Source organism: Xenopus laevis, chromosome 9_10L (genome assembly GCF_017654675.1).
Source record: "Xenopus laevis strain J_2021 chromosome 9_10L, Xenopus_laevis_v10.1, whole genome shotgun sequence".
Classification (NCBI taxonomy): Eukaryota; Metazoa; Chordata; class Amphibia; order Anura; family Pipidae; genus Xenopus; species Xenopus laevis.
The window spans coordinates 137294596-137307811 of record NC_054387.1 but is presented as its reverse complement, the minus strand read 5'-3'; the positions used below and the strand labels follow the sequence as shown (position 1 = coordinate 137307811).

The following is a 13216-nucleotide window of genomic DNA, read 5'->3' as shown; positions in this document are numbered from 1 at the left end:
AGAGACAAAGAACTGGATTTTATTTTCCTTTCATTCTACTCTGGCTGCATGGGGGGGGGGCACTGCCATAAATGTTCAGATGAGTTCTACTTATATTTACATAGTAACAGAGATGTGTCCATCAAGTTCAACCTTTGATGTTAAGCTTCTCCCCAGGCATTTATGAGACAGCGCCCCCTATTGCCCAAACAATCAGGACAATGACAAAACACTCGTTGGACTTGGGGAGAATTTGTGTTGCCCCTTGGGCTCAGTATTTGCCATGTACCCAACCTGACAGATCAGTAGGGAACCTGCCCAACACGAGGGATCATTAGGGAATCTGCTCAACACAAATAATCAGTAGAGAATCTGTACCACCCAAGACTCAGTAAGGAACCTTCCCAACACGAGGGATTAGTAGAGAACCTGCTCAACACGAGGGATCAGTAGGGAACCTGTACAAACCAAGATTTAGTAGGGAACCTGCCCAACATGAACCTGTCCAACCTCAGGGACCAGGAGGGAATCTGCCATCTGCCCCCATCATGAGGGCTCAGTAGGGAACCTGCTCAATCTTAGGAATCAGAATTTTTATTTAACTTTAATGGGGGGAATGTTATTTGTGCTGCCCTTAGGATCAGTAGGGAACCTGGAATAAAATGCATTTTGTAATATTATTATGACTGACCAATGAGAGAGAAGATGAAGAGCATGCCCAGGGGGAATGCAGAGCCAAAGGTGCATATTTAGAAGGTGTGAGTGGCCTTGTGGCTTTTTTTTCAGCCTAATTTACTGTGCTATTATTGTGCTACAGTTGCAGCTACTAATTACCCTGCTAAAGTTGCAGCTACTTATTGCACTCAATCTCAACTGGGAACCAAGGTCATAGCTGCCAGTGCCCTACATGGTACCAACCAGTCTGTTTGGCTCAGCGCTATGGATTGTTACTCCAGTCTTATTTGGGCTAAAGGAAACAGTGGAAATGAGCAGTAGAACCAACTGGATCTGGTTCTTATTATTGAAAACTGAGCCCAGTGGGCTGTTGGTGATATTCAATTCCCAAAGAAATGGATGAACTTAGGATAATTTAGGGTATTTGTTAGGAACTCTGCTCCCCATAGAGGAGTCACTGACCCCTTGGCTATAGGAGTCTCCCCATACTGGGGCATAAACTGCCACATGGCAAATAGTCATTCATTGAATATCACATGCAGGGCTCAACAGAAGTCTTGCACCAGTGCATTATTATATGTACATACAGTTATGTGAGCTCCTAGTTACCCAGCACCCCTAGTGGTCAAATGAGGAGGTATCAGTTAACACTAAAATGGCCAACTGGGATGGGATAGAAAAGGAAGATATATTGGCACTTGCACCCAACAGAGAACTTGGCTCTCATTTGCTCCTCCTCCATAACACAAAGCATGCTGGGACTGACTCGCAACCCAAACTCAATTATACATTCATCTGACTGTATTAGTTTGGGAATGTGCCAAGTTAAAGCCCAAGTTGACATGTGCTTACTGCATGGATCTGGGCATCATGGGCTCATAACAAGCTCAAAGAGGCAACAAAAAAGTACAGAAATCTCCCGTTTATCTTCACATTTATTTCTGCAATCAGAGGGACTTGATACTGAGAGTCACTGGGTATTTCCTTGCTGAGATGAGAGTGAGACCCGCGGGCACAGGGTACCCAGTCAGGATGGCACATTGCAGTTTACAAAATAAATACATTTACCAATAGAAAAAGGTATAGTGGCTGGTAGTGGCCTCCATGGGAGAATATTGTATATCAGTACCAAGTACAACTGTATGAGGATATGCTCTGTATTAGCAGTGATAGTGATGTGTTCTATACCAGAAGCTTATAACTGTTTGAATCATGACCCGGCTCAGCTAAATGGCACCAATGTGTATGGACTGAGCCCCATTTAATCCAGTCATGATTATCATTATCTCATAGTTTTGGGCCAATCAGGGCCAATATTTATTAAAGGCCAACTACAGCCCAGAATGGAAAGCCATTCTACCATTGTAGATGCCTGGTAATTCCCAATACACATCACCATAGGATTTATACTGAGTTGCTGCTGTGGGTATAGATCCCCTTAGCTTTATTGAGTGTCATGTTTAGAGTTGGAAGCAGGAGACTCTAATCAGCTTTACAGCCATGTAACAGATAAACTGCCAGCTGGGAAATAACTGGCGCTCACCCATAAGTTATGGCAAATATGACAGAGAGTTGTAGGGATGTAATGTCTATGACCGCTGAGAGTTGTAGCTCAGTGATGTGTATGAACAAAATAAACTAATGGAAGAAAAACATAAAGATAGTGAAGATGGAGAATATAACATGTGTTATGTGGTGCAGTGAAGAGTATGGACATGGAGAGTAGTAGTAATGGTAAGAGTATGACCTGAGTATGACACTGATAGTTGTAGGAAACAGAAGAGTATGGCCATACATAGAGTAATGTGGAGAGTAGTATAGATAAGAGTATGACCTAACTTTGATACTGAGTATAACTTGAGTAGTGAGAGTGTACAGTGACCACAGCATGACCAACCATTGGCCTAGAGGTTATGGGATCTGCCTTTGATATGGGATCTCATGTGCTTTTATAGGGTTTTTTGACCTAGAAATGGTTCTGTTAATACCACAAGTAAAACTGGAGCTATGGGTTCCTCTATGTTTTGGTGCAGTTCTGCAAACTGGGATATTCGGTTGATTCCCTTCATACATGGAACCCAAAAATATTCTCACAGGTCAATATGTTCCACTGATCAGACACAGGAGATGATAACATTCCCAACTTGGTTCTTCATATGCCCCACACTGGCCTTTTTCATAGGTGAGGTTTTTCATGTGTTGGAGGCTGATGCCCATTTATCATCCATGTTCGTAGTTATTATGATGTATTGCTCGGCCATAGTCAATAAAACATTTATGACTTCTGATGGGACATTTGTATTTTTATTGACTTACTGGCCCATTCCTTGCCAGTTTTTGAGTTTCTTGGGTATATCACTGACTATGATTCCTAGAAAGGCCCATGGCACTCCTGGGCAAATGTTGGCACTTTTGTGGGATGCGTCACTATCCCTCTTTTACAGCAAGGCTCTTTTTCCCATGCCAGCCAGTTCTTCTGAGCTTTGGTGAAATGTATTAATGGTCCAGCGTTGGGGAAAAGCCAATGAGTTGCAACATGCAGTGAGAAATTCACACGGTCTGGTTTTGGTTCCCAGAGGCACCAATTTTGCAGCACATGGAATTATGATATTGGGACCATACTGAAGCAAACACACAATCCATTCCCATTGGCCCCACAGGCATCATCTTCAGTAGTGCAGATGGTCTATAGATCCTTACAAACATCGTGTTGTATCTCCAGCAGGATGAAAGGTGGATCATAGACCAGGTAATGAGGAATGGGACCCGCCCAACCTTGTAGAGGTTGACTTTCACATTTCAGTGATGCCAGCTTCATCAAATGCTCGGAAACCCCAGTTCTGGTAAGTTTTTGACCAGGTGTTCTTCTTTGGTTCTGTGGAGAGAGAATGCAAGAGAATGACTAACTGCTTGCTCAACCACAATGTTCACACGGGGGCCCTAATGACCAAGCTTTTTGTCCAGAACATACCATATATGAGCAGCATCACATGACAGGACTGATGCCACCACTATTAGACTGTACCAATGAGTTGTTGCTGCTACTTGTGAACTGCTTCGGCCTTCATAACCTAAACTATTCCAACACAAGGTAAACAAAGGTACCTGACACTTTCAAGGGCATGGAGCTGCGTTCTGCCAGGATCCGGCCCTCGTTCTCTGAAAAGGAACAGGAGAAAGATGACCCAGAATCCATCTTTGAAGGACTGAATGTGAGGAAGGTTGAGAACCTCCCTGCTGATTTATTCTCTGTAATGTGGTAGGTCCCGTCATGTTCCTTGGAGATGGGTGTCCTCTCCTCATCCTGGCACCTCTCCCACATGACACTGATTTCTCGTGGGACATTCCCCTGCATGCAGCAAGTTAACGTCAGCTTCTCGTCCTCATTACATTCCTCCGGGATGCAGATCTCAGATACCGAGTAGAACCCATAATTATCTGATGGGAAGAGAATGGGAGAAATAAACAAAACAAGGGCAGAGAAGGCTCCACTTGTAGGCACAGCCATGAATTCCACAGTCATTTTTTAGTCACCGCTTTTCTATAAGGCAGTGCACACGTGGTCCACTCTCCAAACGGCTTTTGGAAACTCCAATTTATGACACAGCACCATGCAATAGTTCCAAAATTTAGAAAGCCTTTATTTAAGACTCTTTGCTAACAATACAAGCAAACAAGTTGCTAAAACATAGTAACATACATAGTAACATAGTAAGTAAGGTTGAAAAAAGACACATGTCCATCGACTTTTTTTTTTTTTTCAACTACCTATCTGCCAGTTGATCCAGAGGAAGACAGAAAAAACCCATCTGAAGCCTCTCCAATTTGTCTTAGAGGGGGAAAAATTCCTTCCTGACTCCAAAATGTCAATGGGACCAGTCCCTGGATCAACTTGTACTATGAGCTCTCTCCCATATCCCTGTATTCCCTCACTTGCTAAACACCATCCAACCCCTTCTTATACCTATCTAATGTATCAGCCTGTACCCCTGATTCACTTCCCAGCTCTCCCTGTAACACCCCTTTCCCTCCTCTAATCTCATTGGCTCCCTCCTGTCTGCTGGGAGGAGCTACTGGTGAATAAAGCATCCGACCCTTCCTTGTACCTATCTAATGTATCAGCCTGTACCACTGATTTACTTCCCAGCTCTCCCTGTAACACCCCTTTCCCTCCTCTAATCTCATTGGCTCCCTCCTGTCTGCTGGGAGGAGCTACTGGTGAATAAAGCATCCGACCCTTCCTTGTACCTATCTAATGTATCAGCCTGTACCCCTGATTCACTTCCCAGCTCTCCCTGTAACACCCCTTTCCCTCCTCTAATCTCATTGGCTCCCTCCTGTCTGCTGGGAGGAGCTACTGGTGAATAAAGCATCCGACCCTTCCTTGTACCTATCTAATGTATCAGCCTGTACCCCTGATTCACTTCCCAGCTCTCCCTGTAACACCCCTTTCCCTCCTCTAATCTCATTGGCTCCCTCCTGTCTGCTGGGAGGAGCTACTGGTAAATAAAGCATCCGACCCTTCCTTATACCTATCTAATGTATCAGCCTGTACCACTGATTCAGGGAGACAATTCCACATCTTCATCTTTTCTTCTAATCGGAATGGGTGAATGGAAAGTCCTACTGGTAAATAAATCATTAGAGAGATTATTATATGATCCCCTTATATATTTATACATAGTTATCATATCCCCCCTTAAGCACCTCTTCTCCAGAGTGAACATCCCCAATTTGGCCAGTCTTTCCTCATAGCTAAGATGTTCCCTTTACCAGCTTAGTTGCCCTTCTCTGTCCCCTCTCTAATACAATAATGTCCTACAATTATATATCCGCAAGTAAAGCTATATAAACTGCTAATCACAAACTTGGCTGAAATGAATGTAGACACATTTGCTCATGTTGTTACCAGCAAACCAGTTCAGATAACGATTGTTACAATGTTGCTAAAACTTAGACTTTAATTAAAGTTGCAATTAAACATGTTGCCCATAAACACAGAGACTCACGTGCCCTGAGCAGTCAGTGAAACGCGTAGGGTGGCACTGCTTATGGGCAACATGTTTTAATGTTTTAATGCCCGATTCAGGCCATAGGGTTCCAATGTTACTACTATGAATCCACCAAGATTCTTTTTTTTTATAAGCTCTATAGTTCTGTCGCCTCCTCTGAGAAATATTGGGACATGATCAATTACGTGACATTTCAATTGTTGATCCCCATGGCCTTTATGGGTGAAGTGTGAAGAAATGACCTGATCTGTTTTTTTTAGGTTTAATGGCTGATTTATGTTCCCTTAATCTCTCCTTAACTATCCTAGTTGTCTGGCCACTGGGGCATTTAATGGTGTAAACAACAAACGTAGATGTACAGGTGTAATGTCCTTTGATTTTAATGGGGGTAACTTTTTGTAGATGATAAATAGTATCTCCTTTTAAGCAATTTGAACAGCGATTACATGATAAACATGGAAATAATCCATTTCTCCCTGGATGGAGCAATTGTTGTTTTTTGTCCTGTCCTCCCACATCTGATCTTACCAGTATTTACCCTATACTTTTATTCTTTTAATAAGACATTACTGGAGGTTTTTGGAAAGACTCAATTTCAGGTAACCCATCTTTCAGTTATCCCCAATGTCTCCGTATTACTTTTGCCATCTCTTGACTGAGAGTGGTATATTTTGAGATAAAAGGGATTTATTTTGCCTTTTCCTTATCTGGGAATTGGAAGTCTCTATCTTTCTGTTCTATTAAAGTCCATTGTTTCTTGAGAAGAGGCTTTGGATACCCTCTCTGAATAAATGTATCCTCCATACTATCTAACTGCTCAGACAATCTAAGGTCATCAGAAAGTATTCTTTTTAGCCGTAAGAGTTGTGATTTAGGTAAAGATGTACGTGTCTTTAAAGGGATCCTGTCATCGGAAAACATGTTTATTTCAAAACACATCAGTTAATAGTGCTGCTCCAGCAGAATTCTGCACTGAAATCCATTTCTCAAAAGAGCAAACAGATTTTTTTATATTCAATTTTGAAATCTGACATGGGGCTAGACATTTTGTCAATTTCCCAGCTGCCCCTGGTCATGTGCCTGCACTTTAGGAGAGAAATGCTTTCTGGCAGGCTGCTGTTTTTCCTTCTCAATGTAACTGAATGTGTCTCAGTGGGACCTGGATTTTACTATTGAATGCTGTTCTTAGATCTACCAGGCAGCTGTTATCTTGTGTTAGGGAGCTGTTATCTGGTTACCTTCCCATTGTTCTTTTGTTTGGCTGCTGGGGGGAAAAAGGGAGGGGGTGATATCACTCCAACTTGCAGTACAACAGTAAAGAGTGACTGAAGTTTATCACAGCACAAGTCACATGACCAGGGGCAGCTGGGAAATTGACAATATGTCTAGCCCCATGTCAGATTTCAAAATGGAATATAAAAAAATCTGTTTGCTCTTTTGAGAAATGGATTTCAGTGCAGAATTCTGCTGGAGCAGCACTATTAACTGATTCATTTTGAAAACATTTTTTTTTCCCATGACAGTATCCCTTTAATGAATTAAAAGAATGATAGTGTAATAAAGGGTTTTTGTCTGTAGCTTTTACAAAAAGATCAGTGGTTAAACATTCACTTTCCTTGATCACCATAGAGTCGAATAGGTATATATTATGGAGATCAGTATGTAGCATAAATTTGATATGGGGTGATACCAAATTGATATATTCATAAAACAAATGGCCGTCCATATAGCAAACACGTCATTGATAAAACGAAACCATACTAGGCAATTTTGTCCAAAACTCTCAGTGTAAATAAATCTTTTCTCCAAATGGTTGATGATGTTTGCATATGACGGGGCCACATTAGACCCCATACTTGTCCCCTAATTTGCATGTAAAACTTATCTTGGAACAAAAAATAATTGTTAAATAAAACCAATTCCAAACATTCAAGTTTTTCTGGGCCCCATCCATAGTTTCGTCTTGTTCAAGTTCGACATGTGGGATGGAGGTGCAGAGGCTTTCCACGTCGAACGTCACTAGTACTGCATTTTGGGGGACACTTTCTAAATTTCTCAACTTTTTTAAAAAGTGATTGGTGTCCTTCAAATATGACCTATGTTCCAAGACATATCCTCTGTTAATCCAGTCTACTAAAATAGACAAAGAGGAAAGTATGGAGTCTATGCATGAAACAATGGGGCGCCCAGGGGGATGATCCAATTGTTTGTGAATTTTAGGGAGTGTATAGAAAATGGGAGTCACAGGATGAAGTTGTCTTAAAAACTGGGCTAATGTTCCATCTATTACAGACAGTTCTAACACTTCCTGAATTAAATGGTCAATCTTCCTTTGTATTGTAAAAACAGGGCTACAATCCATAGAACGATAGGTTTTTACATCACTCAATTGTTGCATATTTTCATCTATATAATATGTCTTGTCCATTATTACAATGGCTCCTCGCTTATCAGCCGATTTCACAATTATCGACTCATTCTGCAAAATTCCTTGTAATGCCCTGTATTCTAGACTATTCAGATTTTGAGGTGTAGTATGGTAACTCCCACTTCTATACACTGACTCCAGTTCAGCCACTTCATGCGTTTAGTATATATTATATATTTAACATAAATGCATTGATTAACACATTGTCAACATCTAGTTTATATTGGGTTTAAGTCCCAATTGTCTATCTGTAAAGATATTGAACACATCAGTCTTATGCTCCTCTTTCTCCTCTACAAACTGTACCTTCAGTTTTATGTCCCTGAAAAAACAGAACAATTCCAGGTCCAGCTGAAAAAAAATTAGGACCCCCAGCCACCCCAAAAGAGAACCCCTTTATCAGTACCTGTTCCTGTAGTGGAGACAGAAGCATGCTGGAAATATTCACCACCATTCCGGCCTTTGACGACCCCCGTGGCGACCCCTTTTCTTTATGATGTTTTCTCCCTGCCCGTCTTCACTTTCGGAAAGGCTTTCTGCCAGTTGTGATCCACTTAAAAACTCGTCGTTGGTAGATGCAGAGTCGGCGTGTTACTGTTTCATTCCTCGTGGTTTCCAACTTGCGCGTTGAAAGATACATTGCCTCTCGCACGCGATATTCTATGAGGTCCCCAGTTTTTTCTTTTTCAGACTTTGGATTGATATGTGGGATTATCATATTATACCAGATTTAACAAGACTAAGGGACTGAGTCAGTAATAGGATTCTAAATGTAGCTAAAAAAAGATAAGTGAAACATTTTTGATCTTTTGTGGATCTTTTTGTGGATACATTGTAGCCAACAGATGGCGCTGTTTGAAAGAATATATATTGGAACATTGTAAATGAATCAAATTTTGGAACTATTGCTGGTGCTGTGTCATAAATTAGAACAGCAATGTATTCCCCCATGATGGAACCACATTTTTATAAGGGGATGTGCTTTGGTGATTGTTGAGCCCACTGAAGCATTTGTACATGACTTACCCAGGACATTCCCAAAGTAGTGCTTCTCCCCCAGGATCCTATTTTCCCTCATGAACCTGCAGATGAATTCAGCCCGGTCGTGCCTGTCCTTTTGCACCTGGAAGCAGAGGACGGAGGAGAGGGACTGGCGCAGGTTGCACACCCAGGTGCTTTTCACTATGTTCCAACAGGTGTAGGAATCCTGTTCTTGTAGCTCCCTGTAATCTCCAACGGGGTGTTGGGATCCTCTCTCCTTTATCTCAAGTTCCTTCTCCCCCAGTCGAACCAGCCACACTGCTGTTATGGACTTTGGGTAACGGCCAGAGATTCTGCACTTTAGTATGGCCGTGCTTCCTTCTGTCCAGTCCTTGCAAACGGCTATGTCAGTCACTGGAGAGAGAGAGAGAGAGAGAGAGAAGGGAATGGGACAGAATGAAGTGGAAGGAGTGGGAAAGCCATATTAGATGCTGGAGGCCCTTAGAGTGGGGTTGTTCTGTTCTGCTGTATTCTCCTTTTTTTTGGGTTATTCTCAATTTTTTGATGACATTTATCCTATCTCCTTTGCTAGAAGCCAAGCATTGACATCTATTTCTCCCCTTATTAAAGGTACAAGCAAAGTTCACTCTGGAGAGCCAAATTAAATCCAGTTTACTTTATTCAAACACTCAAACACAACATGTTTCAGACAGACATGTCCTTCATCAGGTGCTAGGCACTTGATTTAATTTGGCTCTCCAGAGTGAACTTTGCTTGTACCTTGGATATTGTGTGGCTTGGACGGTGCCACTGACTCTGTTCGATAGAGCCTTGATGTCTTTGGAGTGAGGGACCACCCGACCATTAATAGTATTACTTCTCCCCTTATTACTGTACTGCCAATTGCATTACCAAAGCTTGAGCTTCTTCTAGCTCTAAATCAATATTAGTACAAAGTTGGGCAGTGACTTTCCCACCCTATACATCAAGGCAGACTTAAAGACAATAGTTAAGATGTTTTAATGGGTCAAGAATAATTTTGGTTTCCAAGAATCCCTGGGATACTGGAGAAGAAAGTGAGCTGGGAATGGATACAATAAATAAAAGAACAAAGTAAATGGACTGGATTATCCATCATCTGACAGTCAGGGCAGGGGGATATGGATCTGATACACCTTCACCCCTTTTTTCCTACCCAAACTAACACGCCAGGGGGTACAGATCTTACCATGTTTGCACAGGGAGGGCAGTACAAATGCCAACAAGACCCCTGCAGACAGAATGATCCAGAATACTTTGGGCACATATGGGTCAACTGTAATGAGATAAAAACCTCTATTATGGTTAAAGTGTTTGAGGACCAGTACAAAAGTCATGTTATTGTCTCATTCCATTTTGTAAAATGGAAATCATCCAGTAAAGTATTCTTGAAACAAGGCAGACAAAAGAACTCTATGTGACATCTGCTACAATGGAGATCTCATACATGTAGTATTTTCATGACTTCTCCCCCACCCTCCTTGGATTCTCATTGGACTTATTTATAATGATGTTTTTTCCCACCTACTTACTTAGAACTTACCCAAGAAGAGCAGTCTCTCTGTGGCCCCTCTGGGAAGCGTTGGGTGACTGACGGTGCATGTGAATTCAGTGTTATCATCCGTCACGGTCACATTGAAGGGGTAAATAACCGCCTGTGAGAATGTGCCATTTGGGTTCACCCACTTTTGGGCATTGTCAGTAAGAATCTGCCCATCTCTCTTCAATGTGACACTGAGTTCATCTGGATAAAAGCCGGATACCAGGCAAACCAGAGAGGAATTCTTCTGCCCTTTGCCCGATAATAGAAAGAATATATGTGGGCGAGCTGGAAGACATCAAGTCAAGACCATGGTCATGTTGGAAATACTGCTGGAGAACATTATACTTCAGATATACCATAATTCCTCCTTTATCTATTTGTTACTTAGACAAAGTCAATTAGATAGAACCCAAATCTAAGCAAAGGTCACTGATACCATTGGGATTATGTCCAGTTAGTTCATATAACACAGGTGCTTCTATTGCCTGATCCAGTTTCCCAGGCAATCTTAATCCCATTCTGATTCTCAGTTATGCTCTGGGAGGATTCTTACATATTGGGCAAATATATGGGCGTAGGGTACCATGGGTGGAACAGTGACCAGTAGATGATTGGTTGGTAGGACTTACTAGAAATGGAGCAATATTTTGCATGTTTTATCCCCATGTTTAGCTGTCAACCCCCTTCCAAAGTAAATTAGAACCTCATTCTTAGACTTCACTGAAACAGTGCCCCTGGTAGCCTTGGACATAGCAGAACCCCCCCCCCCCCCATATGATGGCAAGAGTATGGCTTGTAGAACAGATACTGAGACTCACCTCCCAATGTCAGCTGGAAAGTCTTCTTCAACGGGTGAGGAAAGTTCTTCTGCAGGACCTGGCAGGAGTAATGGGCCCAGGTATCATTCATGGTGGGGGTGAGACAATAGGAACTTTGCACCATAAAGCCTTGGTCATCCGTGTTTTCCACAATGTGAGGCGCAGAGGTGCTCAGGACTTGCCCATTTCTCACCCACTCAATCACCACATCAGAGGAGGACAAGTTGCTGGCCCCACACTGGAGCTCATTGGACTGCTCTGCAACAACCATGGTTCCTTCCACCCAAATCTGGCGGGCATCTGAAGGGGAACACAGAACCCCAAAACTCTTCTAGTGACATATCAATATATTCTAATATGTATATAATATTCTGTCTAAATAAGTACAAATATGTCATGAGACATTCACATGTCCCCTTAATCAGGAACCAGCTCAGCATGTGAAAATTAAATCTATTCAGATTCTGGTGAAGATAATAATAATAATTATAATAATAATAAAATATGTATTTGCGTGTAGAAGTGAGAAGCAGTAGTGCAGGGGATGAGTATGTATCAGGGTGCAGGAGTGAGAAGCAGCAGTACAGGGGATGAGTATGTGAGTGGGTGTAGAACTGAGAAGCAGCAGTGCAGGGGATGAGTATGTATTTGGGTGTAGGAGTGAGAAGCAGCAGTGCAGGGGATGAGTATGTATTTGCGTGTAGAAGTGAGAAGCAGCAGTACAGGGGATGAGTATGTAAGTGGGTGTAGAAGTGAGAAGCAACAGTGCAGGGGGTGAGTATGTATCTGGGTGTAGGAGTGAGAAGCAGCAGTGCAGGGGATGAGTATGTATGTGGGTGTAGGAATGAGAAGCAGCAGTGCAGGGGATGAGTATGTATCTGGGTGTAGGAGTGAGAAGCAGCAGTGCAGGGGATGAGTATGTATGTGGGTGTAGGAATGAGAAGCAGCAGTGCAGGGGATGAGTATATATCTGGGTGCAGGAGTGAGAAGCAGCAGTGCAGGGGATGAGTATGTATGTGGGTGCAGGAGTGAGAAGGAGAGGGTGCCATTCAGGGTGCCACTTACCCGTGACCAGCAATGTGACAGTTTGTGTGTCCTGCTCAGATGACAGTCGGATGTTGCAGGAGTATCGGCCGGTGTCGGAGTCAGTGACATTGGGGAGGGTGAGGGTGGCATCGCCCTGTGCCAGACGTTCCTCAGAGAGTTGGGCTCCGGGTCTCGGGGTGCTCAGCTCCCCCACATAGGCCAGAACCTTAGTGCCCTCCTTCTTCCACACCACATGCACCTGGGCGGGATCTACTGGCTCCACCCCCAGAGTGAAGGTGCAGGGCAGGGAGGCGGAGCTTCCAAGCTGAGCAACAATGGGGGAGGGGGGAGTGGAAATCTGCAGCTGGGCATCTGGGGCAGAATAATGACAGGGGCAATTATATGCAAATTGCTTCAGCTCTTCAGCACAATGTGTGTGTGTGTGAGTCACAGTTGTAAACACCCGGGCAGATTTATACCTGGGCAGTAACCCATGGCAACCAATCCAATTTGTGCTCTGTGTGTGTCTGTCTGTGTGTGTGTGTGTCTGTGTGTGTGTGTGTGTCTGTGTGTGTGTGTCTGTCTGTGTGTGTGTGTGTGTGTGACACTGGGTAACAACATCATGGCTTGTGACTCATTCAGTGTAACGTGTGTGTGATCAGTAACAGACACTGAAATATACACACACATATATATATATAGATTCAGTGTTACA

The 13216-nt window shown here is 42.9% G+C and overlaps 1 protein-coding gene across 1 annotated transcript in view; it reads right to left on the bottom strand.

Annotated features, from left to right (window-relative positions):
• Window positions 1-1571: 1571 nt before the first annotated feature.
• LOC108704735 overlaps window positions 1572-13216 on the bottom strand; it is a 12308-nt gene continuing 663 nt past the window's right edge. The window contains exons 2-8 of the mRNA XM_041576516.1: window positions 12541-12873; window positions 11476-11775; window positions 10658-10942; window positions 10304-10390; window positions 9121-9489; window positions 3760-4092; window positions 1572-3529 (exon numbers count right to left, since the gene is read on the bottom strand). Coding sequence (XP_041432450.1) covers window positions 3447-3529; window positions 3760-4092; window positions 9121-9489; window positions 10304-10390; window positions 10658-10942; window positions 11476-11775; window positions 12541-12873 — 1790 coding nt within the window. The 3' untranslated portion in view covers window positions 1572-3446. The remainder of the gene's footprint in view (window positions 3530-3759; window positions 4093-9120; window positions 9490-10303; window positions 10391-10657; window positions 10943-11475; window positions 11776-12540; window positions 12874-13216) is intronic.